The 27,881-nt window shown below is 36.5% G+C and overlaps 1 protein-coding gene across 2 annotated transcripts in view; it reads left to right on the forward strand.

Moving 5' to 3' along the window:
• The window catches only part of LOC150088854 (piwi-like protein 1), a 178,291-nt gene that overhangs the window by 121,571 nt on the left and 28,839 nt on the right, over positions 1–27,881 (forward strand). For both annotated transcript variants that reach the window (XM_090370941.1, XM_090370942.1), the window contains 4 exons: positions 8,366–8,480; positions 16,608–16,795; positions 16,906–17,045; positions 24,936–25,060. In XM_090370941.1, coding sequence (XP_090227067.1) covers positions 8,366–8,480; positions 16,608–16,795; positions 16,906–17,045; positions 24,936–25,060 — 568 coding nt within the window. The remainder of the gene's footprint in view (positions 1–8,365; positions 8,481–16,607; positions 16,796–16,905; positions 17,046–24,935; positions 25,061–27,881) is intronic.

The raw sequence follows: 27,881 nt of genomic DNA on the forward strand, positions 1-27,881 counted from the left end.
GACTTGTCCCAGATAAGTATGACTCCACCTTTTCAATTATTGCTCCTTCAATCATTATATCCCTTTCTGTGGCATACTTGTTCATCATTACTTTTGTTTTAGCCTCATTCATCTTTAGTCCAAAATCCTTGCTAACCGTGTGTAACCGATTAAGATTTTGCTCTAATTCTTCAGGATTGTGGCTTATGATCACAATATCAACTGCAAATCGTAAATGATTTAGGTACTCTTCATTCATTAAATTTTGGATGCAGTACAATCTTCTGAAAGCTTCTTCAAGGGCAGCAGTAAACAACTTTGGAGATATTCTGTCTCCTTGTCAAACTCCTTTCTCAATTTTAAATTTGCTACTGTCTTTGTCTCGTTCAATAAAGGAGATAGCATTCTCATATATTTTCTTCAAAATCATAATATATGGGCCTTGTCTTTCCAGTGCCTGAAACATTGCCTTATGCTGTATGGAGTCAAATTACTTTTCATAATCCACAAATGCCAGGCACAATTGTGTTTTATATTCATTTGCCTTCTCCAGTAGCTGTGATATTACATGAAGATGATCCATAGTTGAGAATCCTGTCCTAAAGCCAGCTTGCTCTTTCGGCTGATTCTCATCAAGTATTCTTTCTAATCTGTTCGTAATGACCCCTGTGAACAATTTGTAGATGTAGTATAAGCTAATTGGTCTAATTGGAAATGAAGAATCGGCTTTCCGATTTTTCATTTTCCTCAATGCATGTTCTACCTCATCAGGAAGGATATTGGGTATGTCGTATGTTACTAATTTGCGATCCATCTTCCCCACTGCTGGCATCATTCCCTCGCTCCTTGTATAATTCTCCATAGTAGTCTTCTGCTATTTGAATTATGCCTTCTCTGCTATTTATAAGTACACCATCGCTATTCTTCAGTTTCAGTATCATTTGTCTTTCTGTATTACTGCTCATGGGCTGCTGATTTAAATCCTTTGTTTTCCATTTGTGCTTGTTCTACTTAGGTTGTGTTAAATTTTCTTATGTTCTCTCTGAGTCTCTTTCTAATGGCTTTGCATAACTCAGTATACTCTATTTTCTCCCTGTCAGTGTTTTTCTTTGTTGTTGTCTTTTCATTTGTTGTCTTCGGTTCATCATCACAAGTGTTTCTTGCCTAATTTTTTCATCTTTGGATTTCTTTTTACCTATAGGTTTCTTGGGCTTTAACACTTTCAGAAAGTTGTAATATTCCTCATCAATATCTTGGTCCTGAGCAGTCTGCAGAAGCCCAAACTTGTTCTTAAGTTTCAGTACATACTGCTTTTTCTCCTCTTCTGTTATCTTAGATCATATTATTTACTCGAGTCAGTTTTTTTCCTTTCTTTTCTTACATCCATATCAAGTGTGCATCTTACCATTTTGTGATCACTTTCAACATTTACCTTGTTCAGGACAGTAACATTATTCATGATATATCTTCTGTTAATGAGGATGAAGTCAATTTCATTAGTTGTGAATCCATTTGGGCTCTTCCATGTCCACTTTCTGTTCACCCTTTTCTTGAAAAAAGTGTTCATTACTGACATTCCTCGAGATTCTGCAAATTCCACAAGTCTTTCACCTCTTTCATTTTTTTCACCTTTCTGCACTGTTTTTTTTTTTTCTCTTTCCATTCTTGGCATTAGAGTCTCCCATAATGACAGTGTAGTGGGTTTTCTGCTCGTTTAGAAGACTCAATTTCAGTGTACATTTCTTCAACTTCTTCATCATCGTGGCTCAATTTTGGTGCATAAATCATTATGACCTTTAGCGTGTACCTCTTTGAAATCCTGAGTAGTAGTCTTGGCACCCTTGGTGATGTACTTTTGAATTACCAAATATTGTTTTCTTTTTTTTTTTTTTTTTTCTTTATGGATCTGAAAGCCAACTCCACCTTTGCTCCTTTCACTGTTTCCATTGGTGTACAGCAGATTTCCACTTGATAAATTTATAAGTACAGTAATACCCCAAAGTTACGCGATAGGTGGGTCCGACGAAAATCGCGTAAGTCGAATTCGCGTAAGTCGGGGTACAACTTTGCATATAAATACATATAAATTTTGCTTAATTGGGACCAAGGACTAACAAAAACACTAGTTTAAAAGAAAAATATTAATAAAATTGCAGTTCTTTATACATATTAATACAAAATATGTATTAAAAAAACAAATGACTTACGTTAAAAAGTTATTTCGATGTCGATGGCTTCATAAAATCTAACAAATTCGTCTGACGACACAGCACGTTCTTTTTTTCACGCAGAATTTCTTCGTAGCAAGCTAATAATTTTTTTATTCCTTGCTTTGTAGCTATAACGCGTTCTTCGTTGGAGTCTATGTTTTCTAAAATTTTTAAGCCCTTTACAATTGAGCCCTTTTCAATTTTCAACCTGTCAAGTTTGCAATTGTCATGTGCTTTTCGCCGTTGCTTCATTTAGGCTTGTAGCACGTGCAATATCATATGGTCTTTCATTTCGCTCAAAGCGTTTCACAATTTCATATTTTTTCTCTATCGACAGAGGCGGACTGGCCATAAGCCTTACCGCGGAAACCCCGGTGGGCCAGTGTGATTTTGGCCATAAACCATAGTATGAGGCCACTATAAATTTTCCCGGGTAAGAATTTTTGACCCAGTCCGCCTCTGTTTATCGATAATTGCTTTTCTTTTTCTCTCTGAATCTGCAGTGTCTTCACCAGGACGCTTCCTTTTCACACCTTTTAATTAAGTATTTTACTCATTTTTAGGGAATAAAGCACAATTACAAAACGAGGAGGCACGCTTGATACGCATAAACAAAGCTGCGCGCATGTAGCAACTGAATAAACAACACCATAAAGGCAGAAGAGATACACTATTAACACCTCACATTTCTAGGGGTTACTACCATAAAACAATAAAAATCCAGTTGCGTTTCTGCTAGTGAAATCTGTTATAAACTGGTAGTAAACTCGATCTAATTGCATTTGTGATTATACTGATAGCTGGAATTGTGTTGGTTTTTACGTTATTATGGTGAAATGTGTTTCCCCTTCACTGATATAAAAAACATAAAAGCAGCAAAGTTGAATTTTGTTCATCTTTCACTCTCATCCTCCGCCGTCGCACCGTATATCGATAACATATGAAAAACGACCTTGAAGATAGTGGGTGGTAGCGTTGCCAAACGAAAAAATCAAGAACCGCGTAACTCCGAGTTCGCGTAAGTCGGGGTATTACTGTAATTAATTTCTTCTTGTTTCAGTCAAACCGATGATATTCCAGTTCACATTTTCTAATTCCTTTTATATCTCTAATATCGTGTCTTCACCGATGAGCGATCTTACGTTGTAACAGGCCAAGTTCAGTTTCCGTGCATGGCAGCCTGGTCGTGCCCAGAGATTCTTAGTGCCCTCTGCTTCCGCTCTGATCCTCTCACTGCTGTAAGAGGGGGAGTGAAAGCCACTGCGGACTTAGGGCCATTTGTTTCTTCTTTCTGTCATGTGCTGGAGGGTTTGGTCTTTTCCTCTTCATGCTGACCAGGTGTCTTGAAGAGAACCACTCTACACATTCGTTGCCATCTAAGTGACGTAACAGGTGTCTTGCCATCGAGAAGCTGTGCATGAGTGGATTTTAGGGAGTCAGGCCAACGGACTTCTCCTAAATCTTCTGAAATAGAAAGATATTGGCTCCATCAGCGTTTTAGACAGTGTCTGATAACATACAGAATGCCTGTTCCCCTCTACGCCCCTTACTTAATACACCACAGTCAAAAACTAACCTGCACAATTTAAGCGTAAAGGACAATGTTGAAGATATACCCCACAGTGGGAGGCCTCTTACCGAGTCAACACCTGCTAATGTAGATGCCATTCATGATTTGATTATGCAATACTGCAGAATAACATTGAAGCACATTGAGACAACATTTAACATGTCGCATGAGCTCATGATAATGTGGTGAATGCTTTAGGAATGAAGTTTTCTTATAGGTGGGTTCGTAAAGGACTGAATGCAGATCACGAGCTGGAAAGAGAGGCGTAACGCCATATTGTGCAGAATTTTAAAGCTAACAATGTCCAATTTTTTTTTTTTTTTTTGTGTGGGGTGGAGTATGTCAGTATGGTCAAAACACTGATGCACTTCTTTGATCTGAAACAAACAAAAAAAGAAAACGAAAATAAACAGTGGAAACACCCATCTTCTGGGATGCGGAAGGTGTAAACATGGTTGATTTCCAGAACAAAGTGCCACTATCAATGCTGACTATTATTCTAACCCATTGAGATGTTTTTGTGAGGAATTAAAGCTCAAGAGGTGTGGGAGGCACCCATTTCTGTGCAATAATAATGGCACTGAAGAAGTGGGTTCTTACGCTAGAAACAGATGTAACTGGGAGCTCGTCAGAGGCTCAAATGGTACTGAGTGCCCGTCAGTATCTCATGACCTACAAAGTAATGCACTCACAATTAGGATCTTAGGACAGGGCAGTCAAGTGAAAATTGCTCTAGTTGAAAGAGATTTCATTTTATCTGAAAAATCTATTGTCAGGGAAACAGGTAACATTTTTTTTTTTTTTTTTTTTTTTTTTTGCAATAAAGATAAGGCACCAGAACCAAGGTCTGTGTACCTGAATCAACAACAATTCATGATGTTACCAACAAACAAACTGTCCGATTTTGAGGGAGGTAAAGAGAGCATTATTATTCTTGTTCATTTAATATCATTAGTAATAATATTAAGCAAACACAACCTGATGATTTGAATACATACAGAACCACGCTGAAGAAATGCCGCAAACTAGGTCAGAATGTGTACTTCTCTACAATTCTGCCCAGATATAGGAGGGATTGTATGCTGAAAGCTTGGTGGATTAACTCCAAACTTTTATTATTATATATATTTTTTCATTATCAGTTTGGTTCACACTTGTAGGTAGAAGGAATTTATTTTGTAGAGACTGTATTCATTTGAACAAAGATGGTACAAAGGGTTCAGGGAAACTGCTAGTTGTGGGGGGGGGGATGAGAAGGGTAATATAGAAGCCCATTTGTCTAATGATATGGGTCAAAGAAAAACTTGCATGCTGCAATTCAATTTGCTTGTTGCTGAAACAGCCACTGTTTGTAAGATTTTCTGACGGTGGCAATGTTTCAGATGAGCGGGAAGATAAAGTTATGGATGGTAACAGGCCTAAATAACTTCATGGGGTGTGTCAAGGTAATAAAAAATAGAAGAATACTTAAGTCTTAACTGTGTCTTTGGTAATGTCAGGAGTGCTATCAACAAAATGGACAAATTCAAACTCCTGCTTAGGAATGCTGATATAACAGAGCTAACAGAAAAGGAAACTATGGCAGATTAAGGTGCTACATGGCATCTATTAATTAAATTAATTGCAGAGGGAGAGACATTAGAATCATGGATACTTTAAACTAATAATCACAGAAGCCATGAATGCATATATCCAAGTGCCGATGTATCACCAAGATAAAGTGTGAGGAGGATGCCAGGATGGATGAACATGGAGCTGGCCAGTCTAATAGAGCAGAAAAATATAGTATGGGAAAGTTACAAAGCAACAAAAAATATTGAATTATACAACAGCTGCAGGCTGATCTGCAGTAGTACCACAGATAAGATTAGGGATACCAAGGCAGAGTATGAGAAAGCACTGGCTAAGAGAAGGAAGAATAGGGACAAGGAGTTATTCACATATGTGAATAACAAATAGGATCAGACCCTTGTGTACTGGTGTAGGAAAGTCTTAGATAACTCTGCTGATGAGTTTGAATAGGTTCTGTGCATTGGTCTTTACTGATGAAAGATCTTCATGCTGAGGAGTGGCTGTGAGAATGAGGCCATACCATATAAAATTAGTGAATTTGAAATTACAGATGACTGTTTATTAAGAAAACTTTTGAGCCTAAAGGCAAATAAGGCTCCTGGAATTGATGACATATACCTAATAATTTTGAGGAGAAGTTGCTGGAGGGTGAATTAAACCAATTAGGTTAATTATAACAGCATCACTGGACTTGGAAAAGATTCCTTTGGATTGGAGAAGTGCCAACATATCATCAAGATTTAAAGTCTAAATCTGCACGTAACCCAAGGCATTTATACAGTATGGTGAGAACTTTATTTAATTTGGCACAATCACACCATAGTGACTGTAGAAAGAGAGGCTGAATTTGTCAGAATCAGGATTGACTTATGTGATTACTCCACTCATGTTCTGGACTGACTCCAGATAATTGACAATGGATCTATTTGTCATATTAATTGGGTAACGAGATGGTTGCCACTACCTACATTCCCTACTATCCAGGTGTGTCCGCACACATTGACAGGGTGCTACACTGATGCCATATTGGTTGCGTGCAGCTCCCTGACAGGAAATTGCAATCGTTTTTATCCAAGGTTAAATGGCTATTTGACTTTTGCATGTTGCAAATTTGTATATCAGATTACTTGCTCAGATTATGGAGTGTTATGTCAGTCAAACAAATGCAGATTGAGCGATTGTATTAACAAACATGAGAGACTATTCATTGTGCTGATTTTGACCACTCAGCTATCATTACTGGTGTGAGCAGCATTTCAACTATAATCCTGTTCCAGTGTTGAAATAATAGATTGAGCTAATAATTCTTGCCATCTCTCATAGTTAGAAGCCCTCCATTCTGTGTTGCTTCCATTCTGCTTGAGAGATGGAGTTGGTTTTTATTTGATCATTTGTGTCTAGTTGTAATTTCTTAAAAATTGTGAAACTTCTTCTCTGTGGGCCCATGATATCACACTCTAAAGATTTAACAAATTTATCCCAGTCATCCCATCTGATTTTTCTGGTTGGCTTTCTGACTTCTGCTCTAAGCTTTTTATATTTTATGTGTAGATGTAGGTTTTTAGTTTGTAGGAACAGTTTATAGGTCTCTCTCTCTCTCTCTCTCTCTCTCTCTCTCTCTCTCTCTCTCTCTCTCTCACATCAATTGTTTGTTTCAATTCTTCATTCCAAGTTCTTAGCCAGTTTTTATTCTTTATCGGTTTATATCCAAGACTTTCTTCAGCAGCTCCCAGAATTGATCTTTTCATGTTTGACCAGATTTCTAAACATTACCACTCTCATCTGATTTAGTTTATCTTTCAATCAACTTTCATGCAAAAATAGTGCTTTCATCTTCCAACAAATGTATTTTTAATTTCTTAAGTTTTTGTTGGTATTTTCATCTTTTTATTAAAATAATTTCTTTTTATTACTGTGGCGACTTTGTATTTAAAAAAAAGTCATAGAAAGCAGATTGCTCTCAGTACCAAAATTGGAAAGTGACTGCAGGGTAAAACATTGGCATCTTCTACTGAACAGCCTGTAATCATGTGGAGTCCTTTAAAAACTGTCTGGCATTTAAGTGTTGATAATGAGCCGATTATGAAAATCCTGAAAACTAGGGTAGCTAGGGTTTTGAAAGAGGAGACTGAGCATTTGGTTGTAATAAGCTGTCCTTGTAATCTTAATTTGTGCATTGGAAAGAGAGCTGCATGCCTTCCTGTGGAAGTGGATGAATGTTTGTTGAAAAATTACTGCTATTAACTCGAAAGAAGCAAAAAAGAAAGGTTTTGAAGATTTTTCATCTTACAGTTATGTTGACCTCCAGCTTTTCAAAAGTCAGAAGTTGACAACTATGTGCAATTAGCAAGAGTAGTATGTGCTTAGCTGCAAAGAAAGTGATAGCACAAAAAGGGAAATGTTACTTTCTTTCTTTCTTTTTTTTAATGAATTACAAGTATTAAACAGCAAATGATATTCCAAGACATGAATTTTCTCTCTTTCGTGCAGGTACGTAAAACTATAGATAATAACATATAATGTTTTTTTAACGTGTTAATATAGAGCTTGTATATATCAAAATGTGTGACTAGTAACAGTGGCAAAAATTAAATTTACCAATCTTATCGCATGCCATAGAGAAATATTTTTGAATTTCTCCACAGCACAGTTATCCTTCTTATACTGACTGTTAATTGTCTATTCACAAGTGACCCCAACAAAACTAAAAGATTTAATATTTTAAATGAGAATTATGGAAATTTTGCAGTGTTAATGAGAGTAGCTGACTAATTTCTCTTAGTTCTAATAATGACATATTCTGAACTTTTATGGATACTTCAAACCCATTTAACTCAACTGACATTTTGGTTTCTTGAACTTTGAATTAACTTGGATTACCATATTTATGAAAGAATTTCCAAGTACTTTTAGTCATAGTTTAGTTCCAAAATATTTTACCTAAATGATTTTTTTGTATTATGCCCTTTATCTTTTTTCTTTACTTTTTTTTTTAATAGTTATATTATTTTTTATTCAAATTTTTTGTTTTTAGCAATGAACAAGCCGTTCAAGAAATGGGGAACTGGGGCATCAAGTTTGCTAATGAACTTGTTCAGCTAAGAGGTATACAGTATGGGTCAGAAAGAATAACGCAGGGCCACGAAGAGGTATGCATACATCATGGCTTACTGTTTTTAAAAATTTTTTTACTGCTCACTTATTCCATTTCTGCATCAGTGTTTTAAACAAATGCAAAATTTGAATATTGAACTATTGAAAAATTTGCTGCTTTGTGTAAAAAATTTGATAAAAGATTATTTGAAGTATAAAAATAAAATTCATATATGTTTAACTTTAATATTTTAGAAATTATACCCACTCATAGAAGTCATTTAATATGGCATTCCAAATTATAATACTCAGTACACTTGAGCTAAGATGTAAAACAAACATTTCACACTGATAACATTCAGGGGAGCGCTCCCCTATGAATTGGAGATGTGCAAATGTATCCCAATTCATAAAGAGTTCAGAAAGTGACACAAGTAATTACAGACTTATAGCTTAGCTTAACATCTGTTCCAGGTAAAATAATGGAGTCGTTGGTTAAAGAGGTAATGCAGGGCCATCTGGACAGGAATTCAATAATACTGCAGTCACAGCATGGATTTGTTAAGGGGGAGTTTTTTCTAAACAATCTGATAGGTTACTATGATGCAGTGACCAAGGAACTGGATGCAGAATATAATTTTGATATCATATACAGTAGAACATCAGTTATCCGGAATAATTGATGTCAGACCTCTTCCAGATAGCCAAATTTTCCAGATAATTTTGCTGGTAAGATTAAATAAAAAAAAAAATAAAAAAAAACCCACCAATCTTGGGAAAACAGAAATATCCATCCAGGCATTTTTATACAAAACAGGAAAATTAGAAAGATTTTTAAATGCTCTTGGTTTTATTGACTTACCAATAACGAGCACGGACAATCAATGCATCCCAGTGGCATTTGCACACATAGCAATTGTAACTCCCTCTTTTCTCATCTTAAAACCTGGTGCAGGCATTTCTCCTTTAGTGGGTAGAGTTTTTCTCGGTAATGCTTTCCATAATAAGCACGTCTCATCAACATTATAAACGTTTTTCTCTTAATTTGCTATAACTGAAGCAAACTTCCTTTTAAAGGACACCCATGCCAATTTACCTCTTTATCAAGCCTGTACCAAATAATATTGTAATAGGTGCATTATGGCCTTAGTCCTTGCACAAATAAATCAAACCAACAACAACAGCTGCCGATTCGTCTGCAGAAAGTTTCTCGCCTTGAATATCTAGTTCACGTACACTGTGTCTCAGTTTAAAGTTTTTCAGCCAACCTGTGCTTGCCTTAAAATTTTCATTACCTCTTAATTTTTGATTAAAATCCAATGCTTTTACACACAACATTCTGCCAGACCCTGGTTCACCTAACCTTCGCTTCTGAAGAAACCACAAATAAAGTGCGTTTTCTAAAGTGGCATTTTCAGGTTTCTACATCTTTTTCCTGCTAGATCCTCCATAACTATCTGTAATCAACAAAAATTCTGTTATAGCATTGGAATTTTTCTATACGTCCCCACATTAAACTCTTTGGAGATGGAGAGATTTCCTAAATTTTCACCTTTTCTAACTCTATTAAAAATTTCCATTTTTTGTTGCAATGTTAAAACTAAGTTTTCTTTTCATTCACATCTTACCACAAAAAACTTAGAAAAATAATAAATCACACAGTTTCGGGCCGATATTATTCCTACTGAATCTGGAGCTAAACTAATCCGAAATTCACCCATGCTTTCCGAGAAAACCAAGTTGTCTTGGTGATATTTTTCTACAGCACATTTCTGAAGGTCACATAGATAGAGGTCACAACCATAAAACAATAAAAAAAAATTTTCAGTTTTCAGTTTATTGGGCTTTTTGTTTGCACAATGTGTTATAAACAGGTAGTAAACATGATCTTTCACTTATTATAATCAAAATTCAATTTGCAGACGTGATCACTATAACCGGAGCTTACTGTACTACCATTAATTAATAATAATAATAAAGCCTTTCAAATTATTCCAGATAACTGATGTTTTCCTGTACTTGCATTTCAGGAAGGCTGTCGCACATAAAAGACTGCTGTAAAACCTCGAGCAATGTGGCATTAACCCATTTATGCCTCAAGTCAGAATTATTTATGAATTTTGAGAAATAAGGACAAATAAAACCTAATGACATGAGAAATGCAGTTTTATTCTTCAAAATGATTTACAATGAAAATACAAGGTGTCCTATATATAGGATGTTAGGAAAATACCTTACAAAAGCAAAGTATGTTATTTAAGTGCTACTGAATATGGTAAGCCTTGAAGAATTTTACATGTAACCCTCTATTACATTTCTCGCATCTTGTTGTTTTCATGTAGAAATGTGCGCATAGTATTTGATTTTCTTTGGGAACAATCCAATATGCGTGCATGTGAAATCGACTTTCATTCAAGTTTTGCTGTGGTCTTCCTTGCTGACCATGTTGTAGTGTATTGCAATATCGCTCTGAATAAAATCTAACTATAGTTTTACAAAAACCTAATAGGCCCATTGCATCTTTGCCTTTGCATATTCAAGGTAGCTGGTAGGCATTATGCACAGCTATATCAATCAAATATACTATAAGGCTAGAATACCCCCCCTGCTTGCCCCCTGAATACCAGTTCTGTATTTTTAGGTACTGATGAATAGCATGGGGAAGCCTGAATGATCAGTTTAAACCCCACTACATTTGAATAAAGACTCACAACGTTATTATCGTTCCATCTACATGCCAGTACATCATCATTTGCATCTGTTCTAAAATGAAGTCTCCAACCCCCCCACCCCCAAATAATTTTTCTTTTCCGCTGGGCAATTTTAGTCTGTTATCACGAATGGTTCCTGCAGCTTTGACTGACATCTCTTTTAACTTTGTCATTAGCTTTTTACTAGTAAAAAAGTTGTGAAAGCATAAAAGAAGGTTTTGGATTGCGTTTCAATAGAATTTCAGAAAATTTGACAACATGATTTCTTCCTAATCCAAAGCTTAATTTCTTTTCTTGTTCCAGTTGTGGGTGTTCTTCCTTGGTATGGTTCCAACCACACCAAATATCAGTGTTGTAGTGCCGCACCAAACCTTTTATCTAAAACGAATTGGTTTTCAACAAATGAACTATTTACATCCATGTTTTCCAAAATATTCACACATAGACTTGTCAAAGCCATAAAATTCTTCCAAAGGGGTGTACTGAAGAAACTTTTCATTCAGAGGATTCGTTAGAGGTCTGAGTTTAGTAAATTTATCAAAATCATCTAATTTAGTGCTGTCAGCAAAGTGTAAATTTGAAAAGACAGCGTCGAATCTATCATGTCTCATTGCATTGGCAACAACAGAATGATGAGTATCAGATGCATTCTCCCAAAACATCCTTCTTTATGATGAATAATAGCAACTCAACAGCATTATTCCTAAGAAGCACTTAATTTCTTCGTTAGTTACCTGCAAGTTTTGATTTTTTTGAAAACCTATTCGTGTCTGTGGCAATTACACGTATTATATCATCATCAAAGAACAATTCGAAATATTGTGATGGTGACAGATTTTGGTTTTTGAGTTGTCTCATAAATTCAAGTTGAAGGATGGTGGTAGGATAGATATGTGGATATTTGCCTTCATCCAGCAGGTAGTTGATCATTAGAACAGACTTCCATCTGTTATTGTGGAAATGGATGGTTTGAATAAACTCAAGAAAGAATTGGACAGATTCTTGCAGGGTATGGATGGGTGTATGTTTTTTTTTTTTTTTTTCCTGGTCCTATATAAGCTTGCTTTCTTCCATCATTTGCCACTACTATTACTACTGTTACTATATAAAGGAATTTTCTTTGATAGCATGAAGTATAATAGAATAAATATAAGAATCTTATATTCACAAAGTTTATCACAAGAAGTAAAGCAAAGAATTCTTTACTTATGTAAACTCTAGAAGGAAGGGGATGAATCAGATTGATCCACTTAACATAGATAGTTTGACCTGATGATCCTGCTCAAGTAGCTGATAAATTGAATGAGTATTTTGCATCTATATTCACATGAGTTATTCAAGGAGGGGAATGCCAGAAGTGATTTTGTAATAACTGAGAGCAAAGTGGAGGAGAAATTATTGAAGTTAAACATAAAAAAAAAAGGCACCTGGGGTGGACGGAATCTATCCAGTTATATTGAAGGAGGCAGTGAGGGAAGTTAGCAAACCCCTTAGCCATAATTATGAGAGCTTCCTTGGACTCAGGGGAGGTCCCCCATGGACTGGAGGTGTACAAATGTATCACCAATTCACAAAGGGGGGGTTCAAAAGGTGACAACTATAGACCTGTTAGTTTAATAACTTGTTTTCTGGGGAAAATAATGGAGTCACTGGTTAAAGAGGTGATACTGGATCACCTAGACAAGACAGCAGCGATAGTTCAGACAGCATGGGTTTGTTAAGGGAAAGTCTTGTCTGACCAATTTGATTGGATATTACAATGTGGTCACAAAGTAATTGGATGCAAAAAATAATTTTGATATCGTATACTTGGATTTCAGGAAAAGTTTTGATACTGTTGCACATGGAAGGCTGCTGTACAAATTGGAGCAGTATGGCATTAAGGGCAAGATGCTACAATGGATAAAGGGATGGTTGAGTGGGAGACGGCAGGGTGGTAATAAATGGACACTGCTCCACACGAGCTAATGTTATTAGTGGAGTTCTCCAGGGTTCAGTGCTCGGCCCATTGTTGTTTTATATATTTATCAATGATATCGATCAAAGTATATCAGGCTTAATGTCCAAGTTTGCAGATGATACAAAGGTTGGCAGGGTTTTTAATGATACTAAAGACAGTATGCTACTGCAGCAGGATCTAAAAACATTAGGCAGATGGACTGAGAAGTGGCAACTGAAGTTTAACATTGACAAATGCAAAGTACTGCGTATGGGTAGCAGTAACCCCAGAGTAATGTACCAACTGAGTGGTATTACACTCAGGGAGATGGAGAATGAAAAAGACCTGAGGGTAATTTTGCAGTCAGTTATGAAGTTCTCTGAGCAGTGCAGATGGGCTGCCAGAGCTGGTCATGGAGTTTTGTCAATGATATATAGGAATTTTGCTAGCAGAGACAAGGAGGTGATTATCCCTTTGTATAAGGCAATCTGGTGGCCTCATTTTAGGAAGGATGTAGAATTGCTAGAATGAGTACAGAGAAGGGCAACAAGATTGGCAAGAGGAACAAAGGGGTGCACTTACAAAGAAAGGCTTAAGGTCTCCAAATTGCAGCATCCGGAGACTGGGCACCTGCGAGGTGATCTGATTGAGGTGTATAAGGCCTGGAATGGTTTGAGCAGGCTCAATGCTGACAGGCTACTTCCTCTTGCTCAGATTACGAACCTGAGGGGGCATAGATTCAAATTGGAGAAAGACAGTTGTCGAATAGATGTGTGGAGATTTGTCTTTAGCCAGTGGGTAGTTGATTGATGGAGCAGACGTACATCTGTTGTGGAAGTTGATTAAATTAATTTAAGGCTGAACTAGACACATTTGGAGTGACTGGTGGGGATGGGCAGGGTGGGGTGTTTTTTTTTTTTTTTTTGCTGATGCTGTATAAGCTTGCTTTCTTGCATCATATGCCTCAATTAATGCTAATTCTAAGTACATGAACTAATTCAGTTCAGGAGTCAGCCCTGTAGGCCTGAAGGTGGGGAACAGTATTCCCAAAATGTTGCTGAATTGTTTAAATGTTAGATTGAGGTGTTTTGGGTTTTCAATTTAATTGCAACAATTCAATAACAACATACTCGATTACATGAAATAATAGTGTGGCTTTATTAATTCTTTAATGATAAGATATGATAACAGTCATTAGCTGCCCCTTTCCAAATTAATAAAAAAAAAAATTTAATAATATCATTGGCTCCCAATTCAGAATGCCTTTCTTTTTTACCTTGTTATTAAGTGTTAAGACAGTACTTTGAAAAAGAATGGATGTTTATTCAAAAAACTAAAGTTGGTTGACTTTAATGACAATTTTGATTATTCCTTAGGGAAGGGGAATTTTGTCCCACTCCTTGAAAGCAGTCATTTTCATTGTCATGGGTTGGGAGAAGGTATGTAATTTGTTCAAGCTAGACCAATTCTGCCGTGTTTCTCTTTGCCTAAAAGCTTTATTTTTTGGGTCATCATTTGTAGTGCTATTTTGGAGCAGGATCCATTTCTATAAAATTGACTTAGATGTTAGACATTATGAAGTTTTTTAAAACATCAATAAAAAAATTACTTTGAACAGGGAATCTCTTTCTTTGCCTCAGAGAGTAATTTTGGAAATGCCCAAATAACACTTTGTTGCAGAGGTGAACTAAAATGTTGATGTCACAACATAATAGCATTGTGTTTATAACCATTGTGGAAACAAATTAAACATAATCATTCTCATAACCTAAAGGGTTTCACTCTGCTTACAATGCTCATCATTTCGCAGCTTATAATGTTATGAACATATAGTCCTTTCTCATCTTATTTTGTCTTATCAAGTGTGGATCAATAATATTTCAAAAACATTTCTGTGATCATGTTTCTCAAAAATGTATTCTACATCAGATGTAATAGTAGTAATGGAGGCATGTGATGCAAGAAAGCAAGTGCATGAGCTTATGTAGCATCAGCAAAAAAAAAAAAAACAATTTCACACATCCATTCCCTCTAAAAGTTTGTCCAGTTCCTCCTTGAATTTATTTAAGCTATCAACTTCCACAACAACAGATGGAAGTTTGTTCCAACAATTAACCACCTGCTGACTAAAGGCAAATTTCTGCACATCTATTCTACAACTTTCCTCAATTTGAATTTGTCCCTGCAGGTTCATAATCTGAGCAAGTGGAAGGATCCCATCAGAATTCAGCATGCTCAACCCATTCAAGGCCTTATACCCCTCAATCAGATCACTTTGCAGATGCCTAGTCTCCAGAAGCTGCAATTTTTAGAACTTAAGCCTTTATTGGTAACACCAACCCTTTGTTCCCCTCACCAATCTTGTAGCCCTTCTCTGTACATGCTCAAGCAACTGTACATTTTTCCTAAAATGAGGCCTCCAGAACTGTATGTAGTACTCAATATGTGGCATGACCATTGCCTTATATAAAGGGATAATCACCTCCTTTTCCCTACTAGCAAAATTCCTGTATATCATTGACAATACCCCATGACCTGCTCTGGCAGTCTGTTTACATTGCTCAGAAAACTTCATATCTCACGGCACAATTACTCCCAGATCTTTTTTTTTTTTTTTTTTTTTCCATTTTCTACCACTCTACGTGTAGTACCACGCAGTTGGTACGTTTCTCTGGGGTTACTTCTATCCCTATGCAGTACTTTGCATTTGTCAATGTTAAACTTCAGTTGCCACTTCTCAGCCCATCTGCCCAAATTTTCTAGATCCTGTTGCAGTAGCACCCGCCTCTGTAGCCGAGTGGTCAGGAGCGGGAGTGCAGTAGCACACGCTCTTTGAGTAGAGTGGGGTTCAAGCCCCTGACTGCTGAATACGGTCGATCTGCCAACCCGCACTGGACCAGCGTGGCAGATTATGGTCCATTTCCCTCAGCATGAATTGTTGAGGAGGCTTCCATCCTGCAGTGGGTTGATAATGGCTGCACTTGACCTTTTTTTACTGCCATTACTGTCATTAACTTTGTCATTGGCCTGTCACATGCCCCAACTATTACTACTACTAATCTCCCAATGAAGACTTATAATGCCGCTTATTTACGACTTGTAAAATATCTGTTTATACCTTTTCTAGTTATTACTTGAATTTTTTTGATTTCTGGTTGTTGTTGTTGTTTTTTTTTTTTTTTTTTAATTTTAATTTGGAGTCTTGGAGTGTCCTGGTTAATCAAGAGTCTACTGTATTTCATTAAGCTTTCAGCCTGCATTTTCACATATTCATGAAGTGGAAGTTACTTGCAAGTATTATAGTCATAAATGTTTTTCATTACCCCCTTTTATTCCCCCAACAAATCTAATACAAGATTATATAATGCAAGATTGTATTCAGTTTTCATGAAAGTAAGCATTGAAAAATAACCTGTATATTTTTCCAACTCAGTGCTTTAGGGTAAAATGAATCACTGGAGTTTAAAGGCTACCTTTTTTTAAAATTGATATTTGTGTACTTTATTTTAAAAAAAAAAAACTTTCTATTGCAGTATTTAGCTGATCGTGACACTGCAGACTTCTCCCGTTCAATGAGAGGGAAATACATGCATCAGTCTATGGGTTTGGATAACTGGATGGTAATATGCACCCAGAGAGATCAAAAGAAGTGTGAAGATTTTTTGCAGAATTTATTGAGGGTTGGCCCTCCAATGGGCATGAATGTGAGGGAGCCTCTCAAGTAAGCACTCCTATGTAATTATATGATAATCATTGAATTCAAAATAGGAAAAAATAATAATAAATCCAGCATATTCATTAACTAAATGTAAAACTTTCCTCTTATTATAGGAGGTATATCAGCAATGACAGCATTGGTGCATATCTTAGCGAGATCCGTGATAATGTTTCGCTAATAATGTTTGTATTGCCAAATGACCGCAAAGAGCGGTATGATGCAATAAAGAAAAGAGTGTGCATTGAAATTGGAGGTAAGTTTTTATGGTTATTCCATGCATAAATGATTTTGAATGTTTTAAACAGTATTGAATAAAACTAAGGGCATTAATACTTTAAATGAGAATAACAAATTCTGCACAGTGTAAATAAGAATGTCTAAAAATTTCTAATACCAACATGTTCTGAACATACAAATTTTTTGAATTAAGCTGGTTCTACTGCAATTAAAATTATCATTTGACATTTATATCATTAAGATGTTCAAAACCTAATATGAATATTCGGTTCATATTTAAATGTTATGACAGTGAGCTATATAACTACATAACTACAGCAGACTCCAGATTTACCAGGATTGAATTAACCGGGACAATCCACAATTCCAAAAAAAAAAAAAAAAAAAAAACCCGGAAATCATAAAATTCAAGTAATAAATAGAATAGGTATAAACAGATGTTTCACAAGTCGTAACTAAATAAACGACAAGAAGCTCCATTATAAGTCGTCATTGGGAGATTAGTATACCTATTATCTTGTAACCCCCACTGTCTTCACACCTGCCCCTCAAAAAAAAAGGACCAAATATTTAGTTTGTTTTAATGCATTGTGTCAATTGTTGTGTGACGGAAAGTTTGTTTCGTTATGTTTGTCAGAAATGTTGGATTTTTTTTAGAAATCACGAAAATGATGGGCAAACGCAAGAGTTGTGCGTTCAATTAAACAAAAATGTGAGATTATTCAAAAGTTTGAAAACAGTACATCTGTTAAATCTCTACGGAACCATTATAATGTTGGTGATTAAACCATACATGACATTTGTAAAAAATAAAGAGAAGCTATTAGATTTAAAATTGACAGTAAAAAATAAAGGGAAGCATCATATTGGATACGTGGGTAATACGTGGTAAGTTTTTTCATTATTTATATATCACGATACTTTTTATTTACGTAGGTTGCTGAACATTTTTTGATATAGTAAATCCCTGACTTACATAGCTTCAGACTTACGTTATGTTATTTATATATTTTTTATATGACTGAAGATTTCGGTGAAGGGGACACACATTTCACTATAATAATGTAAAAAACCCACAGTGCCAGCTATCGATATTATCGCAAATGTAATAAGATAGAGTTTACTACCAGTTTATAATTGCACTAACAGAAAAGCCCAATAAACCAGAAAGTGCAAATTGTTTTTATTTTTTTATGGCAATAACCTCTAGAAATGTGCTTTAGTAAACGTGAGCCCATGTGGAGTGATAATAGTGAGTTTTTGCCTTAACCCTGTGAAGTTCTTTACAGAAAATTTTCATTTTGACCATTATCATGGTGCCAACTAAGAGAATAAGTGACAGTGGTACTAGTAAATCTACCAAGAAAAGGAAAGCAATAGAGTTGGATCAAAAAATTAAAATAATGAGGATGTATGAAAATGGCCAAACATTAATGACATGTAGCATGCGGAATTGAGATTTGTCAGTGGCAACAGCGAAAACAAAAGAGAAAGACAATACGAGCGGCCGGCACCAATGAAGGTCAACTATAATAATACCCAAGGCTACGAAATACATATCAGTTTTTAGAGTTCAATAACATGCGTCTTTTCTTCCTTTTATGTTTTCTTATGTAGTAGTAGTAGTGGCATGTGATGAAAGAAAGAAAGTGTATGAGCTTATGCAGCATCAGCAAAAAAAAAAAAAGGAAAAAAAAAATCACACCATTCCCTCCAAATGCCTGTCCAGTTCCTCCTTAAATTTATTCAATCTATCAACTTCCCCAAAAGATGGAAGTTTGTTCCAGCAATTAACCACCCGCTGGCTAAAGTCAAATTTCCGCACATCTATTCTACATCTGTCTATTCTTAATTTGAATTTATGCCCCCTTAGGTTCGTAATCTGAACAAGTGGAAGGATCCCATCAGAATTCAGCGTGCTCAACCCATTCAAGTCCTTATATACCTCAATCGGATCACCTGGCAGGTGCCTAGTCTCCAGCCACTGCAATTTGCAGAAATTAAGCCTCTCTTGGTAAGAGGATCCCTTCATTCCCCTCACCAATCTTGTTGCCCTTCTCTGTACACGCTCAAATAAATCTACATCCTTCCTAAAATGAGGCCTCCAGACCTGTACGCAGTACTCAAGGCGTGGCCTGACCATTGCCTTATACAGAGGGACAGTCACCTCCTCCTCCTCCCTGCTAGCAAAATTCCTATATATCATTGACAAAACCCCATGACCTGCTTTGGCAGCCTGTCTGCATTGCTCAGAAAACTTCATATCTGACTGCACAATTACTCCCAGGTCTTTTTCATTTTCTACCACCTTAAGCATAGTACCACACAGTTGGTACATTTCTCTGGGGTTACTTCTACCCATATGCAGTACTTTGCATTTGTCAAGGTTAAACTTCAGTTGCCACTTCTTAGCCCATCTTCCCAAATTATCTAGATGCTGTTGCAGTAGCACACTGCCATTACTGTCATTAACAATCCTGCCAACCTTTGTATCATCTGCAAACTTCAACATTAAGCCTGATATACCTTCATCAATATCATTGATAAATATACAAAACAACAGTGGACCTAACACTGAACCCTGTGGGACTCCACTAATAACATTAGTCCACGAAGTGCAGCACCCATTGATTACCACCCTCTGTCTTCTCCCACTGAACCATCCTTTTATCCATTGTAGCAACTTACCCTTAATACTATTCTGCTCCAATTTGTACAATAGTCTTTCATGTGCAACAGTGTCAAAAGCTTTCCTGAAATCCAAATACAGTGGATTCCGGTTATTTGGGCCACCGGTTAATCGGGGCAGCCGTTTATTTGGGGCAAATCTTAAAAAACAAAAACCAATCGAGAAAATAGCCAGGGTTTACTTCGCTTAATTGGGACAAAATGCCGTTTAATCGGGGCAGGAGACCTCAGCACTGGAGATTACCCTACGATTGTCTCCGACCGTACCACGTAGTTCGGTCGGATTTCTGGAAGTCACAACCATAAAACAATAAAAACAATTAGCAGTCACCTGTTTATTGGGCTTTTCTGTTAATGAAATCCATCATAAACGGACAGTAAACTCGATCTTATTGAATTTGCGGTAATACCGACAGCTGGAATTCTGTGGGTTGTTATGGTGAAATGTGTTTACATTTCCATGGAATCTTCAATCATATAAAAAAAAATAATTTTCAGAATCTTCTCTTCATTCCTATTTTTAAAGCTTCCTAATTTGTTACTCCGTTCTCACTTGCGTGTGTTGTGTTACTTGCAATTTGTGTGTGCCCTGTTCTTTGTTATTGATTGCTTATCTTTTTACTGTTTTAAATTTCAGCCCCCACCAACAAATGTCAGTGAACAGAAATGTCAACTAGTTTAGTTAGTATGTACATATTACAGTACGTATTAATTATTCCGATCATCACGTATATTCTTCCGATTTTCACGTATCATTTAATTTTTTAATTGGTAAGGTAATAAAGGATAAATTTGTGCTTAATAATATCTTTACTTTTATAGCCTGTGGATAATATTCCTCCTATTTTCGCTAATTAGAATCGCTGTTTAATAGAATTAAAATTCAATTCACAAACGTGATCATAATGATCGGCGCTTACTGCACATCGTATAGCGAACAGTACTTTACTATGGTGACTCCATCGTAACGTGATTTGATTGTACAGTGAACCAATTGTAAAAAAAGGGGGGGGGAACATTGCATTTTTAACCATTTACGTGAAACTTCGGATAATTGGGGCAGCCGCTTAATCAGGCCAAAATGCACTAGTCCCGATGTGTCCCAAATAACCGGAATCGACTGTATATGATATCAAAATTATTTTTTGCATCCAGTTCCTTTGTAACCACATCATAATATCCTATCAAATTTGTCAGACAAGACTTTCCCTTAACAAACCCATGCTGTGTCTGAATTATTGCTGCAGTCTTCTCTATATGATCCTGCAATGCATCTTTAACCAGTGACTCCATTATTTTACCCGGAACAGAAGTTAAACTAACTAGTCTGCAATTACTCGTGTTACCCTTCGATCCCCCTTTGTGAATTGGGGATACATTTGCACATCTCCAGTCTGTGGGAACCTCCCCTGATTCCAAGGACGCTCTCATAATTATGGCTAAAGGTTTGCTTAGTTGCTTTGCCACCTCCTTTAATATAACTGGATAGATCCCATCCACCCCAGGTGCTTTTCTTATGTTTAACTTCAACAATTTCTCCTCCACTTTGCTTTCAGTTATTCCGAAATCATTAAGTATCCTGCTACAATTTGATAACCTTGCCATTTTCAAACCTTAATAATTCCTCATGTGTGAATGTAGATGCAAAATACTCATTTGGTTTGTTTGCTATCTGAGCAGGATCATCAACAGTCGAACCATCGATGTCAAGTGGACCAATCAGATTCATCCCTTTCCTTTTAGAGTTTATATAAGTAAAGAAATCCTTGCTGTTTTTCTTAGCATCTTTTGCCAAGGATTTCTCGTAATCTGCCTTCGCCTGCCTAACCTCCTTTGTGACCTGATTACAGACTAGGTTGTACCTGCCATAGGCTTCTGAGTCGCTTGATAATTTATATGCATCCCATGCATTTTTCTTCTCTGTTAAGAGTCTCATTAGTTCATTAGATAACCATTTAGGTCTAAACCTTGAACAATATTTCTTAATAGGTATGAAACTTTTAGTAGCATCCACGAATAATTCCTTGAATGCTTCCCACTTAGAATTTACTGTTGGTAACATCGTCAGTTGATCCCACTGTACAGAATTTAAAAACTGTCGGAGACCACTGTACTCACCTTTTATGGAAGCAAAAACCCTTTTCTTTACCCCTGATGGTAATTAAATCTTTAAGTAAATCCCACAGTACACTGTGATCACTGCCACCTAGTGGTTCCTTTATCTGCAAGTTCTTAACACGCGAATGATCACTTGCTGCTAACCAGATCAAGAGTATTACTTTCTCTAGTTGCCTCTCGAACATGCTGCTGCAGAAAACAATCATCCAATAAATCCACAAAAGTCTTACTAGTGTGTGAGTGACCAACCCACAAGTTTCAGTCAATATCTGGGAAGTTAAAATCCCCCATTATAAGACATTCTGATTTACTAGCCCACTCTATTTCTCTGTACAATTGTTCATTGGACTCATCAGAGTCATTAGGTCTATAACACACTCCTACTCTGGCTACTTCACTGCTGTCCCCAGATAGTTTTTAATTGAACTAATTAAAAATAATTCCCCCCCATTATATAATTGAACTAATTAAAAATATATAATTCCTCTCAGAGGATATTATGTGGTTTTTGTAATTTTGGCAGATCGGGGATATAGTAGCAATATTTTATTAGTCATTCCTGAGTTACGTGAAACTGGACTTATGTAAGAAGCCCTGGAACACATCTCTTATGTATGTTGGGGACTTACTACTTCATTTTTGGATTAACTGGGAAATTGATTATCCGGGAATATTTTTTTACCATCTATCCCGGAAAATCGAGAGGCTACTGCAGTGGTTTTCAACCGGGGTGCCATGGCACCTTAGAATGCCGCAACAACATTCCAGGGGTGCCACATAATTTGTGTTTAAGTTAATTAAATGTATTATTAATTTTTAATTTATATGTTTATTTCATTATAAAAAGGTGTACAGTATCTTTTTAATTTTTTGGTGATCTATAATTGATGTTTGCTTAGTACCTCTATATAAATAATAACATTATGTACTGTATATATATAATTTGTATTATGAAATTAATTTTTATAATTATTGTAATAAATATCATATAACATATATTTTTTAAATATCACACACACACACACACACACACACACACACAGAGAGAGAGAGAGAGAGAGAGAGAGAGAGAGAGAGAGAGAGAGAGAGAGAGAGAGAGAGAGAGAGAGAGAGAGAGAGAGAGAGAGAGAGAGAGAGAGAGAGAGAGAGAGAGAGAGAGAGAGAGAGAGAGAATCTGATCGGATCTAACGGCAGAAAATTGAGTAGGGGTGCCATTATTATAAAAAGGTTGAAAACCACTGGTCTACTGTATTTGAATAAAATAAACTTTTGTGTGTATAGTTGGTATGGCCACCAAAGGAGTTTAAAGTTTCATTGAAACGTTTTATTGCAGCTGATATACCAGCACTATAGTTAATAGTGGATATATAGGATCAATTTCACACTGGCTACCATACTTTAGTCCAGGACCACAGCCAACCCACTGTGAGGAATGCAATACCAGTGTATCACCAACCTTTCTGATTTTGTACTATTGAAAAAACATTTTTTTTTTCTTTTTTGGGAGGAACTTCTAATAAAATTAAGGCATGATAAAGAGTATAAAAGCATAAGTTTTGTAATATGAGATAAAAGAAAAGTATGTAACCTATAACAGTTTGTTTTTGATATCTTGCAGTGAGCCTTGATCCTAGGGAAGGGAAGAGCATCAGCATGAAATGTGCAACACAATCTTACACTAAAGTAGCATTTTTTTTTTTTTTATACCCATCAGTTTGCTCAGACTGTCCTTAAAAATATTATCTAAAGAGGTCTTTCATTAGAAACATGATAGACAGAAAGCCCATTAAAACTCATTACAGTATGGAGAACAGTAATTTTCAAGAGAATTTTAAGTGGTCACTAGTCCATTTGGACAGGGGTCATCTTGTACACTGGAGAAAAGCCTGGTTATTGTTAATATTACCTGGTCATTGGAGAGATGTAAATTAAATGATTTCATGTTTATATCCATAGGTTTTATTTATAGATTAATTTTGGATGTTTGCTTACATAGTCTTTATGCCAAACTTTATTAAGTGCATACAAAATGGGTGCTTCCGTAGCTAGGTGGGAAGGAGCAGCAGTGCATAGCACATGCTTCTTGATTAGACCGGGGTTTGAGCCCATCACCACCAAATACGGAGGATGCGGAAAGGTCAAGGAATGACCACCGCATATTCCCGGAGCAATATGGCATTAGTTGCTAATGCTCCTAAAAACCAAATAACAAACAACAACAACAGCATACAAAATGTCAGTAGCAACTGCTTTAAGATCCTCCAAATTATATAGAGATTCCATTTCCATGGAATTTATTCATAGACAGATTTCATAAGAAATTTTGCTAGAATTTGTGGTGTCATCCGTGGATAACACCACCAGTGCTGCTGAACCCACAGAAATTCCATGGCAGAATTGCAAACATCACTGCTGTTTTCTGTGAAATTGTGATATTTCTGAATTGTTTTAATGGATTTAACATTATATTGAATAAAATGCAATAGTACTTGACACTTCATATCATGGGGGATTAGTGCATTATTATGTTTTCCTCCCCCCTTCCTAGTGCAACTTTGCTTAATCTTTTTAACATGGCATAGCTAAAAGAAGTCCATCTTACCATAATTAATACCAGTGTTTTTTTGCAGTGTTAAAAGCTTTTTCTGTGCTATTGTTTTAACATGAGATCTACTATGAGCTTGAATCTTTCATATCGCTGATTGAACTTGTCACAATTGTGCAAAATATACATTAAAGTAGCCCTCAGATGAGGTGATCATCAAAATAGTTGTTAGGATTGTCGTTCTGTTTTATGAATAAAAGGTAATATCTCTCAAAAGAGAACACTTTGTGTAGTGCAGCTTTGCAGAAATGTGATCTCTCATATCAGAAATTAATGCCATTATGGACAAACTTCTTTTCTTCCAGTACAGATTTGTTTACCTTTAGTATAACAGAAGAACATAAAGCTTTATGTAATGTTCTTCTAAGAGTATTTTTTATCCATTAATACTGCAGAATAAATTTTAGAATGGTTATATTTCACTAATTGATGTCAATGCTGTTCAGTTTCTATTATTGATAAGTCACAAACGATTTCAATTTCCTTTCTTTTTAGTGCCATCACAAGTAGTCCTTGTTAAAACATTGAGCAAGCCCCAAACCTTGATGTCTGTTGCTACAAAAATTGCAATACAAATGAACTGCAAACTGGGAGGCAAACCCTGGCTAGTAAGAGTTCCTGTAAGTATATGCAGAACTTTCTTGCATTATAGAAAATGCACATTAACGCTCCATTGTTAATGTGCAACTAGCGAGCATGTTGAAGAGGGGTGGGGGAGACAGCATTTGCAGGTGCAGTGTAATATGCTGGTTGTCGATTACTTGGGGGGGGAGCAAAATGATTTTAAGGCAGAATTTTAAATTGTTTATTTTGACACTGTATTGGATAATAAGAACATATGTCTTCAATAACAGCAGTTTTCTTGTTCCCTGGCAAATGTTTGGTAACAGCAGTTGCATTATTAAAAAAAATTTTTTTTCTTAGTAACTTTATGGTCAACTATCTGGACCTGGAATTCTAAAAATGGAGATTCTGATAAATAAAAATTGTTTAGACTAGGAAAAAAAAATGTTTTAAGATTAAGATATTTTACTTTTATAATGCATATTCAGAGAAATGGATAAAATTGAAGGGAAACCAAAAAAAAAAAAAAAAATGTAAAAAATGAATACAATTAGTGGTTGAGGCTCATTTAAAAAAGAATTTTATACAGTTATGCTCCAATTAAAAGGTAATCAATGTTGCTGGTTGATGAAAACCATACCGAAAAAATACTATACTGAAATTGGAGAAATACACCGATGAGCCAAAACATTATGACCAGTGAGTTGTTATGCAAATCGAAGCAACTGCAGGTGAACTACGGTGAGTGGCGGGTCGGGACACGGTATAAAAAACACCTGATACTGAGTTCTGTTAATCAGTGTTACTCTTGTTCTTTAGATGGGAAAGACAGCAGACTTAAGCAAGTTCGACAAAGGCCAAATTGTAATGGCCAGACTACTGGGTCGGAGCATATCTGAAACGGCACGGCTGGTGGGGTGCTCATTGTCAGCCATGGTTAGAACCTACCGAAAGTGGTCAGAGGAGGGGAAACCCACGAACTGCCAGCAAGGTGTTGGACAACCATGGCTCATTGTTGCTCAAGGTGAACGAAGGCTTTCCTGGATGGTACATGGCAACAGAAGGGCGACTGTGGCGCAACTCGCACATGATTGGAATGCTGGTGACAGGAGTAATGTGTCACAACACACAGTACATTGAACTCTGCTGAAAATGGGACTGCGTAGCCGCAGGCTGCTCAGAGTGGGCACGCAATGGGCACGCAAACATCATCGAAACTGGACCTCGAGTGATTGGAAGAAGGTCGTCTGGTCCGATGAATCATATTTACTCTTGCACCATGTGGACAGCTGGGTACATGTGCGTCATTTACTTGGGGAAGTGATGGTGCCTGGATGCACTGTGGGATGAAAACAAGCTGATGGAGGCAGTGTCATGCTTTGGGCAATGTTCTGCTGGGATACCCTGGGTCCAGTCATCAATGTGCCGAGCACTCTGACATCTACCTACCTAAACATCATTGCTGACCAGGTGGTCTTGTTCGAGACTGGTTCACGGAACATGAAGACTTCCGGGTATTGCCCTGGCCTCCAAATTCCCCAGACATCAGTCCCATCGAGCATCTGTGGTTTGTGTTGGAATAGCAACTCTGATCTGTGGCGTCTCAACCACGGACCTTACAGGAGTTAAAGGATCTGCTGGTTACATGTTGGTACCAGATACCACAAGGCATTTAGAAATCTTGTAGCTTACATGCCTTGCTAGGTACGGCTGTTTTGGCTGCATGTGGAGGACCAACATCATATTAGGTAGGTGGTGATAATGTTTTGGTTCATTGGTGTATTTTCACTGCCCAGTAGTTTTACACTGTTAGCCATGTAATGTTAAACTGATCTCTCTCACTTTTTTTTTTTTTTTTGTGCAAAGATAATTTTGATTTAATCATTTCCTTTGGCAATATGTTCAAGAAGGCATATGCAGGATTTTCCATGTGCTATAAAATCTAGAAAAGGTAAATCATTTGCTTTGTGTACTGTATGTAGATGTGATTTTTCAGTTTCAATTAGCAGAGAAACCTCATGTAATCAGACATTTGCAATCAAATAAGCACGAGAACAGTATAAAAAATACTGTAGATTTTAAAGTGAAGATGACATTGTCTAGTGCTGTTTTTGTGTTAAAAGTTCCAGAATGCAAGCTCCTGATCCTTCTCAGTGTATCTTATAATTTGAACCATTTCCAATCCATGTTCCCAATGTGACCACTGTTTATCGATAGCTATGTTTATAATTTCCTAAAAATGGAGTTTCTGATAAATAAAAATTGTTCAAACCAAAATAAAAATTGTTTTAGGATTAAGATCTTTTACTTTTATAATGCATATAAGAAAGAAAGTTCTCTAGCTGTAAGCTGTGGACGTGGACAGAAACCTATCCCTGAACGTGAGATGGAGGATATTGCTATATCAATAGAGGCTTGATTGACTGTGTGCACTACATTCCATGATGTTTTGACCCGGCTTGTTCCAAAAGTTGTGTTAAATTCTGTGCTTTTACATATATGACTGGCCATATTCAGCAGCTCCAATATCTGAAATCTTGATTGACATTTGTACTGCCGTTTCTTGCACAAATGGGAGTTAATAGCAGTAGCCACAGAACCTTTTCTGTACAGATGAAATGATTTCCATCTTCCATGGTTTATAATTAAAGGGTGGGGGGTGAGAATAAGTAGATCAGCAGCTTGAAATGAGATAAACCCAAAACAAAATTGCTCTAAACAATTTATGAAACCTACCATGTCTGGACCTGATGGGTATTCATTAGCATTAGTAGAGGCATATGATGCAAGAAAGCAAGCTTATGCAGCATCAGCCAAAAAAAAAAAAGCCCCGTAGGTTCCAGGTACCTGTCCAGCTTAGCCTTAAATTTATTTAGG

This window comes from Mastigoproctus giganteus, chromosome 3 (assembly GCF_048544385.1).
Source record: "Mastigoproctus giganteus isolate SK-2022 chromosome 3, ASM4854438v1, whole genome shotgun sequence".
NCBI classification, from domain to species: domain Eukaryota; kingdom Metazoa; phylum Arthropoda; class Arachnida; order Uropygi; family Thelyphonidae; genus Mastigoproctus; species Mastigoproctus giganteus.